The following is a 15,777-nucleotide window of genomic DNA, read 5'->3' as shown; positions in this document are numbered from 1 at the left end:
ATGACAGCCGTGTATAATGGCAAACTGGGTGCCGTGTGAAGGTCACAGTGAGCCGGGCTTGCTGAATTTGAAGTTAAAAGAAAAACAACCCTTTGCTGGAGGTTTTAAGTCTGCAGTGTAACTGTCGGGAGTGGCTTGTTCTGGGGGCTCTTGCAGGCAGGGGGTGGCCAGGAAAACTCTAAAAGCCCCTCAGGTAGGAGCCACTCACCCCAAATGACTCACACCCAGCCGGCTGTCTGCTCATACACGTCAGCCAGAGGCTGGCTGGTGGGTGGAGTGGTCTGACTTGGGGGGGGCTCGAGAGGGCTGGGCTCAGGGCTCCCGAGCAGAGCAGCTCGGGAGTTCAGTCCCTTCCACCCGGGGGCAGCCCTGCCTTCTGTGGGGGGGCTCCGAGCATGGTGGGGGGCCCCTCGGCCTGGTGCAGAGACATCTCAGGCGTGAGAGGGGCTTGGCTCTGTCTAGCGCAGGTCCTGCTCCCCCTCTAGGGGACGCTTGTTCACCACTGACTCCCCAGCACCCACAAAAGGGAGGGCCCTGGACACGGTGGGTGCTCAGTACACTCTTGTTGCCCCAAATGACTAAACGACCCCCATCCCCTCCCCTCCCCGGCCAAAATAACCCAGTGGCTTCCCCAGGTCTCCCAGTGAAGCGAGGGGCTTGTAACCTTAAAACAACTCTGCATGGATCTCCACACTTCCTCACATGCTCATCCCGTGTAGGAAGTCCTGCCTCGGCCCCGCAGTGACATTTCCGCATCACTGCGAGACGGTCAAGTCCCAGGGTCCCTGGCTGATGCCATGGCATTTGGGGTGGAGGCACTAACTCCCCAGCTGCTGCAGGCGATGGCTTCTGGCTGCTCACAGCAAGTCTCCCTCCCAAATCGTCTACTGCCAGTTCCCGAGGCCATCACTCCTCTTGGGGGCAGCTACACCCACCGTGGTGAGACAACGGGCAGGCCGCTTGTCTCAGTTCAGGACAACTCTGAGGACCCAGCCCCAGAGCGTCCCAGAGGGTTTCCCAAGCCCTCGGTGACCGCTGCATCCCAGCTCATCATCTCCTGGTGCCCCTCCCCCACGCCCTCCCACACCCCACCAAAAACCTCCTACGAGGAAGCCTTCATCTCAGAGTCTGTTCCCAGGAACCAGACATAAAACAGCCACCAAACAACCTCCATTCAGAAGCGACAGTTGCTGGGCTGAGTTGTGACCGTCTAGTCAAAGCTGTGGCTTTTCCAGTTATCATTTGATGTGAGAGTTGGACCATAAAGAAGGCTGAGCTCTGAAGAACTGAGGCTTTCCAACTGTGGTGTTGGAGGAGACTGTTGAGAGTCTCTTGGACTGCAAGGAGATCCAATCAGTCCATCCTAAAGGAAATCAACTGATTATTCAATGGAACGGACTGATGCTGAAGCTGAAGCTGAAGCTCCGATACTTTGGCCACTTGATGCGAAGAACTGACTCATTGGAAAAGACCCTGATGCTGGGAAAGATTGAAGACAGGAAGAGAAGGGGACTAGAGAGAGGACGAGATGGTTGGGTGGCATCACCGACTCGAGGGACATGAGTTTGAGCAAGCTCCGGGAGATGGTGAAGGACAGGGAAATCTGGTGTGGTGCATCCCTGGGGTCGCAAAGAGTCAGACACGACTGAGCGACTGAACAACAACCCACTCCAGTATTCTTGCCTGGAGAATCCCGTGGACAGAGGAGCCTGGTGGGCTACAGTCCACGGGGTCGCAGGGTCAGACACGACTGAGCGACTAATAGAGGGGCTGCTCTGGCTTCCCAGGCAGCTCAGTGTGAAGAATCCACCTGCCGATTCAGGAAGCCCAGGTTCGATCCCTGGGTCGGGAAGGTCCCCTGGAGAAGGAAATGGCAGCCCACTCCAGTATCCTTGCCTGGGAAACCCCACGGACAGAGGAGCCTGGCGGGTACAGTCCATGGGGCGGCACGGAGCTCGGACGTGGCTTAGCGAGCATACAGCGACAGTAAGAAGGGCTGCTCTGACCACCAGCTCATCTCTCCAGCCTCTGCCGCCCCAGGGGTCTGGCGACACGTTCAGCGTTTGTTTGCTGAGCTCCGTCGCTGCTCCGAGCTGCGTCTCTGCTCCAAGCTGCCCTCCCGGTCAGGTCTGGGGACAGCCTCACACCAGCCTCCCCTTGTGTCCGGCCCCTTCTGTCCACAAGAAACACCAGTGCGTCTTCTGTCCCGGCAAATCCCGAGGAGGGTTGGGGTGTGGACAGCTGATTCTGTTCAGAGAAGCCCACCATGACCTGGTGTGTGGATCCCTTCCTCCTCAGTCTGTGTGAGGGCAGACGTTCCCGAAGACCATTTTCCCCACCATCACGTTCTCCACGCCCCTGCCTGAAAACGGTATCTCTGGATGTTTTCTAAGGCCCCCAGGCTCTACGTGGCCAAAATCGGGCCTCAATTTTCAAGACCTCAAGTCACCGAGTTTTATCTTCTAGAGAGGAATCGAAATCCAAAAGTCAAGGCCATGAAAGAAAGCATTTAAGAAGCACGCAGTGGGGAGTCATAACCTCATTCCACAAAGCCCGCGGCCCCTACTCCATGCCGCGTGTTTCCAGCAGGAAACACGAGGGACGGGGCCTGTTTTAGGGGGCGTTCACGCTGCCGGAGTGGAAACGATGAACGGGGGGTGAGCGCGAGGCCGCAGACGCTGGGCGTGGGGACAGAGCTCTCTCCCGCCGTGGGCTCTTGCCTGCCATGCGTGTTGTTTCTTTTCTAAGGACAAGGTGAACGGGAAGCCGACTCTGAGGCTGCATCTTTGCCCTCAAACCCGGTAAACGACGGTGTGCGGTCTACGGACAAGCCTGAGGCTGGTGCGACCGGATCCCTGCTGCTCTGCCTGTCGTCCCTGTGATCGGTCTACACTTATAAGTTTATTTTTTATCATGTTGCTTTTTCGTGGCTTAGTCGTGTCCGACTCTGCGACTCCATGGACTGTAGCCCCCCAGGCCCCTCTGTCATTGGGATTTCCGAGGCAAGAACACGGAGTGGGAGAGCGGCGCCCGCAGCTGGAGGACGATGACGCAGAGTGCTATGCTCCCGACTGTCCCGCATGACTGCGGACCCACGGGCGAAAGCGCCGGCACCCGCCCCAAGAACGAGAGAGGGGAGAGGAGGTGAAGCGAACCCCATTAGAAGACCCAAGAGCTGTTTTGAGCTACTTCTTGTGAAATTCCTCTGCTCCTGGGAAGCCCAAAACTGGCAAGAAAAGCAAACAGCAAACCTTCATTAAGCCTTCTCCCGAGGAAGCGCAGCTGTGGTCAGAAGCATTTGATGAGCTGCTAGCCAGTAAATATGGTCTTGATGCATTCAGGGCTTTTTTAAAATCTGAACTCTATGAAGAAAATATTGAATTCTGGCTGGCCTGTGAAGACTTCAAAAAAACCAAGTCACCCCAAAAGCAGTCCTCAAAAGCAAAGAAAATATATACTGAGTTCATAGAAAAAGAAGCTCCGAAAGAGATCAACATAGACTTTCCAACCAAAACTCTGATTGCCCAAAACCTGTGGCTGCTTCACAGCTGCCCAGAAAAGGGTGTACTGTTGTCTCACGAAGCCCCAAGGCTGAGAGTCTGTGTTTGAACTGTCACTTGCTGTGTGTACGAGAATGAGTGACAGCGTCCATCCAGAGCGCCAAAAACTGTACTGATGGCAGCTAAACCTTGAAGCGGTCTTTGAATACTTTTAATAAATTTTTTTTGATAGATAATGTTATCGAATATTTGGTCCAGATGTGTGTTGGGGTGTCTTTTGGGTAATTAAATCTGGCAGAAACAAGATTCTCCTCTAGGAGAGAAGAGGTATCAGTTGATAGGCCGGTTGAGTAAGAACTGACCGTCCTTAGAACTGAGAAATCACAGCCGTGGGAAGATGCTGTTCCCACCTCTAATACTTTGGTGAGTCACAGGAGGTCAGACCATCACTGTGGGATCAACCTTCTAAGATAGTCATATAGTAAAAATCAAGCTTATTGTTGAAAATACAAGAACGTTGCTTTAAAGCCCTTCATGAGTATAGAACAGCCAACATGAGAAGTAAATTGATGTAACAGAGACAAAGCACCAACATTATTCACGTAGCTACGCCGGCGTCCAGCCAGGAGCCCCCGGGGGAGGCCGGCTCAGGGCTCCATGTGCCACCACTTGAAGGAGAAGGGCTGCCGGCGCACGTTGGTGCCGCAGTGCACGTTCCCTTGCCGGACGTGGTAGGCGTAGTAGTCATCGATGAAGGTGCAGTGCAGGCCCAGCGGCTCCAGCAGGGACCGCACCTTCTCCTCCAGGCAGCAGTGGCCGTCGATGACGGGCCCGAAGGGCTTGGGGATGCCCAGGTGCTTCCCCAGCACCAGCATGTTCACCTGCAGAGAAGGGGGCGCCCAGGTCAGGGGTGGCATTGGCTCCCAGCCCAGCCCCTTCTCTGTGCTCAGAGGGGGCGCCCAGGTCAGGGGCGGCATCAGCTCCCAGCCCAGCCCCTCCTCTGTGCTCAGAGGGGGCGCCCAGGCCAGGGGCGGCATCGGCTCCCAGCGCAGCCCCTTCTCTGTGCTCAGAGCGGGCGCCCAGGCCAGGGGCGGCAGTGTGTGGCTTGCAGCACCACCTGAGTGTCCCCTAACAGGCCCACTTCACAGGCCAGCAAACTGAGGCCCAGCAAGGTGATGTGAGTTACTGAAGGCCAGGGAGTGAGGCGAGGTCCTGTACCCAAAGCCTTCAGACTCTGGGGTCCGTGTTCTCAACCCTTTCCCTCCCTCCTCGCTGCCACCCTCTGGCAAACTCGATTCCTCAAGGGCCCGCTCCAAGGCCACTGCCTCCGTGGAGCGGCCTGCGACTCTCCAGACTCTGGCAACCAGTCATCCTCTGGGTCCCAGAGCTTCCCGCACAGTGCCCGGCACAGAGGAGGCACTGAGTAAAGATCTGCTGATATCACGACCAGGTGAACAGGGGACTGCCCGTTTTACAGCACTTTCATAACACGTTATGAAAATGACGGTTTCCTCCACAGTCGTCTACATAAGGTATTATATTGGGAGGTGGCCTGTGGATTTGAATCCCAGGACTATCACGCAGCTGTGTGGCCTCGGGCAAGTCACTTGGCCTCTCTGCGCCTCATCAGCAGAAAGAGCCAGACACGTTTCCAGGCTGTGACGGTGGATAAGAACAGGTATGCAGCATGTGGTGAGCCCGGAGTCGGTCTCCAGGGCTCGTGAGTCGCTGCAGGGACATCCAGGCGCTCAGAGCCAGCCCGTGCTGGGTGCCTGGCACTCTCGACTTCCCCGCCTGCCCCACACCCAGGCTCCCAGCTCCCGTCACGGCTCCCGCTGGGGCCTCACACGGAGGAACCGAGTCAGCCCTCAGCGTGGCCGACTCCTTCGACAGAGACACTGCACCCCAGCCACAGGCGTCAGCTTTCTTTCCCCCTGGGCTAAACTGCAGAAAGAAATGAAATGCTTGGGGCCAAGGAATTTTATTCAGGAGTGGGGGCTAAGAGGATGGTGCTCCCTCCTGTCTCCTTTGAGCCAAGGAATCCTTTTTCCTAAACAAAATTTTCTGCAATATGTCAAAGCACAAAACGGAGACAGATCTAAGCCTTGTGAGTGAGGTCCTCTCTTGGAACCCCAGGGTCCTGTAGAACCCAGTTTGCAGACCACCCGGCTGGCTCTTACCTGGCCTGACACAAGGAAGCCCAAAGCGGGCGCTGCAGCCAGACCCCAAGCTCTGAACGCCAGCTCTTGCCAGAGACCTGACCCCCCTGCCAATCATCTGTAAAGCGGGGGTGATGACAGTGTTTCACCCCAGGTGGTTGCCTCTTAAAGGCTCTGCAAGCTGGAGGGGGCCACGCAAACCCCAAGGGTGAGGAGACAGCCAAGTCTCCTGGATCCACAGCCTAAGCGGCCTCTCGGACTTAAGACTGCAGGCAAAGCTGAGTGGGCTCGGAGGTCCGCATCCTCACCATGTTTGGGAAAAAGGCTTCGGCCTTGGCGGTCCCCCGCGAGTCTTTGATGAGCTTGAAGAGCTGGGGGATGTCCACGATGTCCCGCTCCGTCAGGCCCAGCTCCCTCTTCAGCACCGCCCGGTTCCAGTCGATGCATTTCTGGGGGGCGGGCAGAGGGGCGGCGGTGGGCGGGGCGAGGACTCGGGGTTTGGGGGGTCCGGGGGTGCAGGCGGGGCGGTTTATCCCGGAGGACCTGAGACAGGGCCAGGAAGGCAGCGCGGGGCCCCTCCTGGCCCTCCCTCCGGCTCGCCTTTTGCTCAGCCCCTTCCCCACCTCTGCTTCAGCATCCCTGCCTTCCCGTCACTCGGGCACTCGGCCTCTTTCACGCCTAGTGCCTGTTTCTGAGTGTGCCCTGTCTCTCTGTGACTTTGCCAACTCTCTCTTTTCTGGGCTTCACCTTGAGCGTGATCCTGTCTCTCTCTCTCTCTTTCTCTCTCTCTCACACGCACACACGCACACACCGACCCAGATCCCGGGACTGATCACCCGGAAGGCCAAGTCCTGGGCTTCTAACCTCGGGACGAGGGCTGGTGGGGGTGGGCGAGTGGCAGGTTGCGGGGGTGTGACACGCCCTGCACGCCAGGCTAGTACCTCCACGTACGAATTGTGTTCTCTCAGCCTCTTGTCAGACAGAATGTCCTTTATTTTCTGCTGGTTTTTTTCTGTCATGGAGAAAAAGAAAAAGAATCAGGTGAATTCAGAGATCCATTTTGCTCTTCCCAGGAGGTCCAGTAGGGACTCAGTTTTCCCATCTGTAAAATGGGGATTCCGAACACACAGGTTTGTTATGAGCATCTGGGAGGTAACTGACTTTAATAAAATAATTTACCCGGGGTAAGTTCTTATTAAGAGCGTTACTTTCAGTCTCGTAAATTCTCTTGTCTCCAAAGGAATCCCATTTCAGAGGGGCAAACAGAGGCCTGACCATTGCCTGATGCTCTATGACATACACAGACACTAGGTGAAAACTCTCAGTTGTAGTGACTTTAACCTCTGACTCCAGCCTGAGTCTGTGGACATCACTGAAAAAATATTTCATTCTGTGCTCCATCCGGACTGAACTTTTTTTCAGGTCTTGAAACACATCTTGCTTTCTCCTGCCTCTGAGCCTTGGCCGTTCCTTCTGCTTGGATTATCTGGACTATCTTTAGTCCCATCCCACTGCCCCATGTATCTGGCCAGCTCCTGCTCACCTCTCATACTCAGGCCTGATCTTTGCCTCCTCCAGGAAGCCTTCCTTGGGCTCCTCCCAGACGCCCCTCAAAGCCCCCGTGTTGTTGCTTCCTCAACTCACTTGCCCTGGACTGTGAGTCCCGAGGGCAGGGACCTCCGCCTCCCTGCTCACGCAGCACCCCCAGCGCCCAGCACAGCGCCTGGTGCCCGGAGGCTGGGCGGAAGATCCCAGTGGCCTGAGTGATTCCATCTGGTGATGGGAGACCACGTGAAGGCAGAGGAAGGTTCCCAGGGGAAAGAACAGGCGCGGCCAACTTACTCTTGATCCCTTGGAACAGCAGGACCTCCCCGTGGCCCTCCTTCAGCTGCTCCTGGAAGAGTCTGTAGCAGGACCTGGGGCTGGCCAGGAGAAGCCGGAAGCCCTAGGGGCAGAAACCCTGCGGTCAGAGGTTAGTTTGGTCCCTGGGGCTCCCAGGGAGGAAGGCTCTGCCAAGGCTGTGGGGACTGTGGGCTTGGCCCTAGGCTGGCTGCTTCTCCACGGCCCCTTCTGGGTGAGGGAGAAACAGATTTGGGAAGATAAGGTCAATGCCCGCCCCCCCGGCAGAGGCAGAGCTGAGTCTGGGAACCCAGGAGGGAGGCCGGTGGCTTCCTTCAGGCAGCCCCCCCGGACCACACCTTCTTGTGCACCGGAACGAAGCTCAGGAACTCGTCCACGTGGCCCACGGACAGCCAGTCGGAGTAGAGTCTCACCGGGGCCTGCACCTGCTGGGCCCCCAGGAAGTCCTGGAGGGTCCGGTGCATCTCCTGGCTCTCCTTGCTGCCAACACAGGGGCGAAGGAGTGTCACGGGGGGACAGGCATGGTGTGATGCTGTGTGTGTGGTGTGAGCTGTGGTGCTGGAGAAGGCTCTTGAGAGTCCCTTGGACGGCAAGGTCAACCCAGTCAATCCTAGAGGAAATCAACCCTGAATATTCATTGGAAGGACTGACTCTGAAGCTGAAGCTCCAATACTCTGGCCACCTGATGCCAAGAGCCGACTCATTGGAAAAGACCCTGATGCTGGGAAAGATAGAAGGCAGGATGAGAAGGGGACGACAGAGGATGAGATGGTTGGATGGCATCACCGACTCAGCAGACATGAGTTTGAGCAAGTCCCGGGAGAAGGTGGAGGACAGGGAGGTCAGGTGTGCCGCGGTTCACGGGGTTACAAAGACTCCGACACGACTGAGCGGCTGAGCAGCAGCGATGGGCAGACGGCGTCCCTGGGGCTCAGACGGGAAAGAACCTACCCACCGTGCCGGAGACCCAGGTTCCATCCCTGGGTCGGAAAGATCCCCTGGAGGAGGAAATGGCAATCCACTCCAGATTCTTGCCTGGAGAATCCCATGGACAGAGGAGCCTGGTGGGTTTCAGTCCATGACTCACAAAGAGCTGGACTCGGCTGAGCGACTAAAGCTTTCACTTGCATGCGGAGACAGGTGTGGGGGAGTCCACGAGGGTGGCGGTTACCAGGGAAGTCTCAGAGGGCCCGGGACTTGGGGAAGCGCTCAGGATTCTTCAGGGAAGGGATTCAGACCCTGGGATGCCTTTTATTATTATCATATCTCCGACCATCTGAGGAGTTTAGAAACTGTCGCCCCAGTTTTACTGGGGACGACCGAGGCGTGGAGTCAGTGAAGTACGCAGGGCCGGTCCTCAGCCTCTGCAAGCGCCGTCTGCCGGCTCAGCCTGGCTGCTGGCGCTGCGGGCAGCATCGCCGGGGGGTGTGGAGCTGGCCCCTCTGAGCCAGTGCACTCCTGTTAGCCGTGCGCCCTCGCGGACACCCCCTCACCTTCCTGGCTTCCGCGTGCTCCCTGCCCTGACCTCCAGGGCCTTTGCGATCTGGCCCTTCAGTCTGTCTGGCTCAGTTTCTGTTTCAGCCCCTCTGACCTTGAACCCACCAAGTTCATTCCTGCCTCAGGGCCTTTGCCCAAAACCTTTTCAAAAACTACTTATTTATTTGGCTGCACTGGGTCTTAGTTGTGGCTTGTGGAGTCTTTAGTTGCAGCCCACGAACTCTTAGCTGCAGCATATGGGATCTAGTTCCCTGAGCAGGAATCGAACGTGAGCCGCCCTGTGTGGGGAGCGCAGAGTCAGTCACTGGACCAGCGGGGAGGTCCGTGCCCAGGTCTCTGCTCCAGATCTGCATGCGGCCACGTCCTCCTGTCATCAGGCCTCAGACCCCGCCCCAGAGAGGCCCGCCTCGGTCACCCACCCCGCTCCCCACTCCTCTCTGCCCCTCTTTTGAGCTTTCTTTACTGCTGGAGATTCTGATTTGCTGGCTTTTCTGTGAGGCGTCAGCCCCCCCAGGACGGAGGCTGGGCTCTCCTGGCGTGATCAGGGCCGCGCTCCTTGCTGGCTCCCGGCACGCTGCCTGCACATGGTCGGTGCCTGGCCAACACTCACCGACCCAGGTGCGTGTGGCCGAGTTGAGCTCGGAACTGCTGGGCTCCTCACTGGGTGTTCTCTGCTGTCTGCTTTGATTTCCCACAGTCCCTCGTTTGTCGAGCCCTCTTTTTTTTTTATTTGCTGCTCTGAGAGGCATTCAGGGTGTTTGTTTCCCAGCCAGGGATCCACCCCGGGCCCCCCGAGTTGGAAGCATGGTCTTAACCCACGGGACCCCAGGGAGTCTCCGCTGCGCCCTCCTGGCCGGGAGCCAGCAGGAAAGTCTCCTGCTCTGGCCTCTGCTGCACCCCACTCCCTGCGCTCCTGAGTCCGGCCCCCACGCCCGCCTCCTCTCCTTACCTGGGGTAACCGCTGTCCCCAATGAGGATCCTGCCCAGCGGGTACGCCTTCCCCCGGACCGTCACTGGGGGGCTCACTTCCAGGTTCCCAAACGAGTCGAGGTCACTCACACTGCCCGTCTGGGGCCCGCGAGTCACGTAGCCAAAGTCTGGGCCCTGTGGGGGAGGAGCAGGGGCCGAGTTAGAGAACCCGGGGTCTTGGGGAGGAGAGCGGCGGCCACGGAAGAAACCCGTCGGCCCCTTCGGAGCAGGTCCCGTCGCTCTCTGAGGGATTCTGAAGGAAAGCTGAGTCAGCGCGGGCAGGAGAGGGGGTTTATGAGTCTCTGAGGGACGCCGGCGGCTCCAGAACCTTGCATGTCATCCAGTTGTGACTCTTTGTGACTCCATGGATTTATAGCCTGTCAGGCTCCTCTGTCCACGGGATTTCCCAAGAAAGAACACTGGAGTGGGTCACCATCTCCTCCGTCAGGGGATCTTCCTGACCCAGGAGTCGAACCCATGTCTCCTGCGTCTCCTCCATCAGCAGGTGGATTCTTTACCCCTGAGCACAAGGGAAGCCCACTTCACAAACTTTAACTCGGGTGTAAAAATGAATCTGCAAGGTATCATTTTCATCCTAATTTTCAGAGCAGAAACTAAGGTCAGAAAGACAGCGATTCGAGCTGCCTGCATAGCAGACGCTCTTGGTGCACACGGGGTCACGTACCGACCTGGGGCTGCAGCGGCCCCCCCACGAGGCTGTGACCCCTCGTCCTCGTGAGAAGACCGCGGGGCGGCCCCCTCCCCGCCATGTCAGTTCCGGCTGCCGCTGTAAGCCGACCGGCGGCGGCAAACAGCACACGTTCATTCTCTCACGGCTCTGAGCTCAGAGGTCTGGTCAGCCTCCCGGGACTGAAATCAAGGGGCGGCAGGCTGGCTCCTCCTGGAGGCTCTGGGAGAGAACCATCTCCTTCGTCTTCAGCTTCTGGTGGTCAGCTGGCTGGTGGCTCTTCTTCCATGTTCAGTGCCCACCACTCCAGTCTCTGACCTCAGAAGTCTTTCCCCATCCCGACCCCGCTTCCTCCTTCTCATGAGGTGCCTTGTGATGGCATTGAGTCCGCCCAGATCACCCAGGAGAATCCCCATCCCAAGACCCCTGACTTAATCTCATTCGCGAAGCCCCTGCTGCCGTGTAAGATGGCATCTGCCTCCGGGGGTCAGGGCCCATGTGCATGGCCGCCACTCAACCTGCGCATGGCAGCTCTAACCCTGTGCTTCTGCACTCATCACATCTGACTCTTTGCGACCCCAGGGGCTGTAGCCCGCCAGGCTCCTCTGTCCATGGGGATTCTCCAGGCAAGAATACTGGAGTGGGTAGCCTTTCCCTTCTCCAGGGGAGCTTCCTGACCCAGGAATCGAACCAGTGTCTCCTGCATTGCAGGTGGATTCTTTACCCGCTGAGCCACCAGGGAAGCCCACCTCTAACTCTACTTCCTACAAATGGATGGTTTGTACCCTGGGGCTTCATGGGGGCCACAGACGCCCTGAAACTAGATGCCAAATAGTGGGCTTGGGTGCATTTCTTGTGGGAAGATGAGTAGACTCAAGGGGTCTGTGACTCCACAAGTCTACACCCTATCATTTCCAAACCCTCCCTTTCTCTCTAAAGCCCACGCCAACCTGGCGTCCTCCCCCACTGGGCCGTCAGAACTGCCCCCTTGCGCTCCGCTGGTGGTCCAGCGGTTAAGAGCCCACCTGACAATGCAAGAGACACGGGTTCGATTCCTGGTCCGGGAAGGCCCCACATGCAGGACAACGAAGCCCATGCTCCCGACTACCGAGCCCCCCGAGACCCGGGAGCTGAAATTACTGCAGCCCGAGCACCCGGAGCCTGTGCCTCGGGTCAAGAGGAGCCCCTGCAGTGAGAAGCCCGCGCCCCACAGCTAGAGGAAGGCTGTGTGCAGCGGAGAAGCCCCCCACGGCCAAAACCAGCCAAGCGACAGTCAGCACGCAGAAGACGCCCCTCGGGGTCTCTGTGGCCACAGTCGGCTCCACGGGCAACGCCTGGGCCCCCTGCCCGTGAGCAGCAGCGGGGTGGGCTGGTCGGCCCCGTCCGCCCCACGCTCTCTGCGCTTGCGCCCGGTTCCTCCCCTCTGCTCCCTCCGAGTCCCCTGTGCGCTGGGGGCGGGGGGCAGACCTGCTCCTCCTTTCACTCCCTCCTGCGGTGGTCTCGCCTGGTCGCGTGAAAGCCCGTCCACGTGCTGACCACGCCCCGCTCCCAACTCGGTCTGCACGTCCTCCCAAAGCCGGAAGCGCGTCCCGGGCCTGCCTGACGCCCCGCGTGGACGCTGACCAGACATCTCACGCGGGCCCCAGTCAGAACGGCTGACCCCGCTCCCCAGCCCCTCGTTCCCTGCCCGTCCCCTGGTCCTCCCCTCCCAGGGGATGGCGCCTGCCCCCCACGAGGGTCAAGGCCTGGAGTCCCCTCCCGCAGTCAGGAAGTCCTGTTGGTTCTGCCCTCAAACCATTTCCCTAGGGACTTCCCTGGTGGTCCAGGGGCTGAGGCTCCTCACTCCCAGGGCAGGGACTCTGGGTTGAATCCCTGGTCAGGGAACTAGACCCCACACGCTGCAACTAAAGCTCCTGCATGCTGAAACTAAGACCTGACCAGCCAGATCAGCAAGTAAATATTAAAAATAAAAACACGTCCCAAAGCCGGCTGCTTCTCCCCCTCGGCTGCCCCCCTGGTCTGCAGCCCCATCATCTGCCACCAGCTGCAGTGGTGACCCTATCCCCGGTCCCCCGCCCCACCCTTCCTCGCGTCCATCCATTCTCAATATGCAACCGGAGATTCCCTTTAACAGCACCAATCATACTCATCCTCTGCTGAAGACTGCAGTGATTCCCAGTGTCTCAGATTCTGAAGAAACGGCCCCACGGCGGCCAGGAAGCCCCAGGACCTGTCTCCCCAGCGACCCCCATCCCCACCACGTGCCTGCCCCTCCGCTCTCCCTGCCTCTGGCTCACTGGTCCCCCGCTTCCGGCCTCCGCACCACTCCATGGACATGCCAGGCACGTCCCGCCTCAGGACCTTGCCCTGGCTGTCCCACTGCCCAGAACCCTCCTCACCCCGACGTCCGTGGAGTCCGCTCCTTCACCTCTGTGGAGTGTTTGCTCTGGTGTCAGCTTCTCAGTGAGGCCTCCGCTGACCATTCCGTTCAGAGTCGCCATCTAACCCCCCAGCACTCTGGCGGCTGGCAGCCCCGTGATTCCGCTTGCTTTCTCTGTGGTACTTGACTTCACCTCGCAACATATAATGTAACTTATTTATTCATTAGACTTACTCTTCTGGCCTTCCCTGGGGGTCCCGTGGTTAAGAACCCGCCTGCCAGTGCGGGGGACACGGGTTCGATCCCTGCTCTGGGAACTAGACCCCACGTGCCGCCGAGCGACCAAGAGCGTGCGCCCCAGCTACGGCACCCACCACCCGAGCGCCCACTCTCCGCAACCAGAGAGAGCCCGTGGAGCCGCGAAGACCCAGTGCAGCCAAAAATAAATATATCAAAAAGCTTATCGTTCCTGTCCCACTGCCCAGAACCCTCTTTTCCCAGACATCCGTGGAGTCAGCTCCTCCACCTCTTTGGAGTGTTGGCTCCACTGTTAGCTTCTCAACGAGGCCTCCCCTGACTATTTCATTTGTCTCCCTCTCTGAGCTAGAATGACAGCTCCATGAGGGTAGGGGCCTTGGCATTGCTCAGCAATAGAGTCCCAGTGCCTAGAACAGGGCGGACACAGAGGACGTGCTCAAAGAACGCTTGATGAAGGAATGATAAATCCGTCCAAGTCACTGCGCTCACTGTCGCCATGAGACGACAGTTACACAGGCTGCAGGCTGGGGTTTCTGCAGGCGAGCGGTCTGCACTGTTAGCTGAGGGGGTCCCCACAGCGGGGTGCGCGAGAGATGCCCAGGGGGGCTACTTGCCTACATCCCGGCACAGACTCAGAAGGTGTCCAGCTTCTCCTCTGGTCTTTCTGGTTCCTCAGAGATAGAGGTCTCAGAGCAGTGGTACAAATCCACCCTTCACACACTCACCTCCTGTCTTAACAAATGGAGAGCAAAACCTTGCTTCTGAGTTTTTGCAGTCCTCTGTGTGAAGGTGGATTTAGTAGCACTCTGTTTTCATTCCGTTTAACTTCAAGGTTAAATGCTTCTATTTATGGCAAGTGCTCCCGGCGCTCCACTTCCTGGTTTAAAGCTGACAGATGTCGCCTTGCAGGGAGAACAGCTGCCGTGGGTCAGGCTGCCAGCCAAGTGCCTGGTGAGCAGTGACGGGCGCCATGGCCCAGCCCCTGCCTGCCTGCTGCTGCCAGTTTATCTGGGAGGCAGAGGGTGGGAAGTAGGCAGGCTGGTGACGTATAACAGAGACTCCAGGAGGAACAGGCAGGTGGAGGATACCTGGAGTGTGGGCTGCCTCCCTAAGGGCACTGAGGCTGAGGCCTGAAGGTAGAGAAGCAGCCAGATCCTGAACTGGGGCGAGCGCTGCAGGCAGAGGGAAGAGCACGTGCAAAGGCCCTGGGGTGAGCATGAGCTGGGCACGTCTGGAGACCAGGAAGGAGGCCAGCGGGGCTGGAGCCAGGTGAGGGGCAGGGGAAGCGGCCCAGGGCTGGAGAAGCACATGGGGCTGTAGTCTGGTGAGGAGGCTGATGCTTATCCCAATTCTTTTTATAACATTTATTTTTATTTATTTATTTGGCTGCATTGGGTTTTAACTCCCAGAACAGGCGAGGGAGAATCTTAGTCCCCAACCAGACACTGAACCTGCATCTCCTGCATTGCAAGGAGGATTCTTAGTCACTGAGCCACCAGGGAAGTTCCTGGAAAAGCAAGTGTGAAAGCGTTAGCCACGCAGTCCGGCCTGACTCTCTGCGACCCCATGGACTGTAGCCCGCCAGACTCCTCTGTGGAATTCTCTAGGCAAGAATACTGGACTGGGCAGCCGTTCCCAGGGATCGAACCTGCACCTCCTGAAGGGTAGATGCATTCTTCACCATCTGAGCCGCCAGGAAAGCCCAGGGAAGTCCCTACCCTTTATCCCCAATTCTTTTCCTGAGTGATTTGAGTCAAGATACCCCAGACCTGGTGGCTCAGATGGTAAAGAATCCACCTGCGATGCAGAAGACCTGGGTTCGATCCCTGGGTTGGGAAGAGCCCCTGGAGGAGGGAACGGTTCCCCACTCCAGTTCTTGCCTGGAGAATTCCTTGGACAGAGGAGTCTGGCGGGCTGCAGTCCACGGGGTCACAAAGAGCTGGACATGGCTGAGCGACTGAGCACGTGACTGACACCCCAGACACGCTGGGTTGAGGCACCACCACGGCCTCCCTCCACCGAGGCTGTCTGTGGAGGCGCAGTCTTCAGTCCAGCCCCAGAGAAAGGCAATGGCAAAGCATGTTCAAACTACCGCACAACTGCACTCATTTCACACACCAACAAAGTAATGCTCAAAATTCTCCAAGCCAGGCTTCAGCAGAACATGAACCGAGAACTTCCAGATGTTCAAGCTGGATTTAGAAAAGGCAGAGGAACCAGAGATCAATTTGCCAACATCTGTTGGGTCATCGAACAAGCAAGAGAGTTCCAGAAAAACATCTATTTCTGCTTTATTGACTATGCCAAAGCCTTTGACTGTGTGGATCATAAGAAACTGTGGAAAATTCTTAAAGAGATGGGAATACCAGGGTACCTTACCTGCCTTCTGAGAAATCTGTATGCAGGTGAAGAAGCAACAGTCAGAACAGGACATGGAATAACAGATTGATTCCAAATCGGAAAAGG

The 15,777-nt window shown here is 57.8% G+C and overlaps 1 protein-coding gene and 1 pseudogene across 1 annotated transcript in view; one reads left to right on the top strand and one right to left on the bottom strand.

Moving 5' to 3' along the window:
• Positions 1–3,046: 3,046 nt before the first annotated feature.
• On the top strand, positions 3,047–3,595 carry LOC136164070 (regulator of G-protein signaling 2-like; annotated as a pseudogene).
• Positions 3,596–3,775: 180 nt separating this feature from the next.
• Positions 3,776–15,777, bottom strand: part of PADI4 (peptidyl arginine deiminase 4) — a 28,599-nt gene continuing 16,597 nt past the window's right edge. Inside the window, exons 11-16 of the mRNA XM_065927476.1 lie at positions 9,966–10,120; positions 7,858–7,999; positions 7,502–7,604; positions 6,601–6,671; positions 5,968–6,108; positions 3,776–4,381 (exon numbers count right to left, since the gene is read on the bottom strand). Of these exons, the coding sequence (XP_065783548.1) occupies positions 4,148–4,381; positions 5,968–6,108; positions 6,601–6,671; positions 7,502–7,604; positions 7,858–7,999; positions 9,966–10,120 (846 nt within the window). The 3' untranslated portion in view covers positions 3,776–4,147. The remainder of the gene's footprint in view (positions 4,382–5,967; positions 6,109–6,600; positions 6,672–7,501; positions 7,605–7,857; positions 8,000–9,965; positions 10,121–15,777) is intronic.

The sequence above is a fragment of the Muntiacus reevesi genome, chromosome 3 (assembly GCF_963930625.1).
Source record: "Muntiacus reevesi chromosome 3, mMunRee1.1, whole genome shotgun sequence".
In the NCBI taxonomy this organism is placed as follows: Eukaryota; Metazoa; Chordata; class Mammalia; order Artiodactyla; family Cervidae; genus Muntiacus; species Muntiacus reevesi.
The sequence above is the reverse complement of the archived record's forward strand: the minus strand, read 5'-3'. Positions and strand labels throughout refer to the sequence as shown.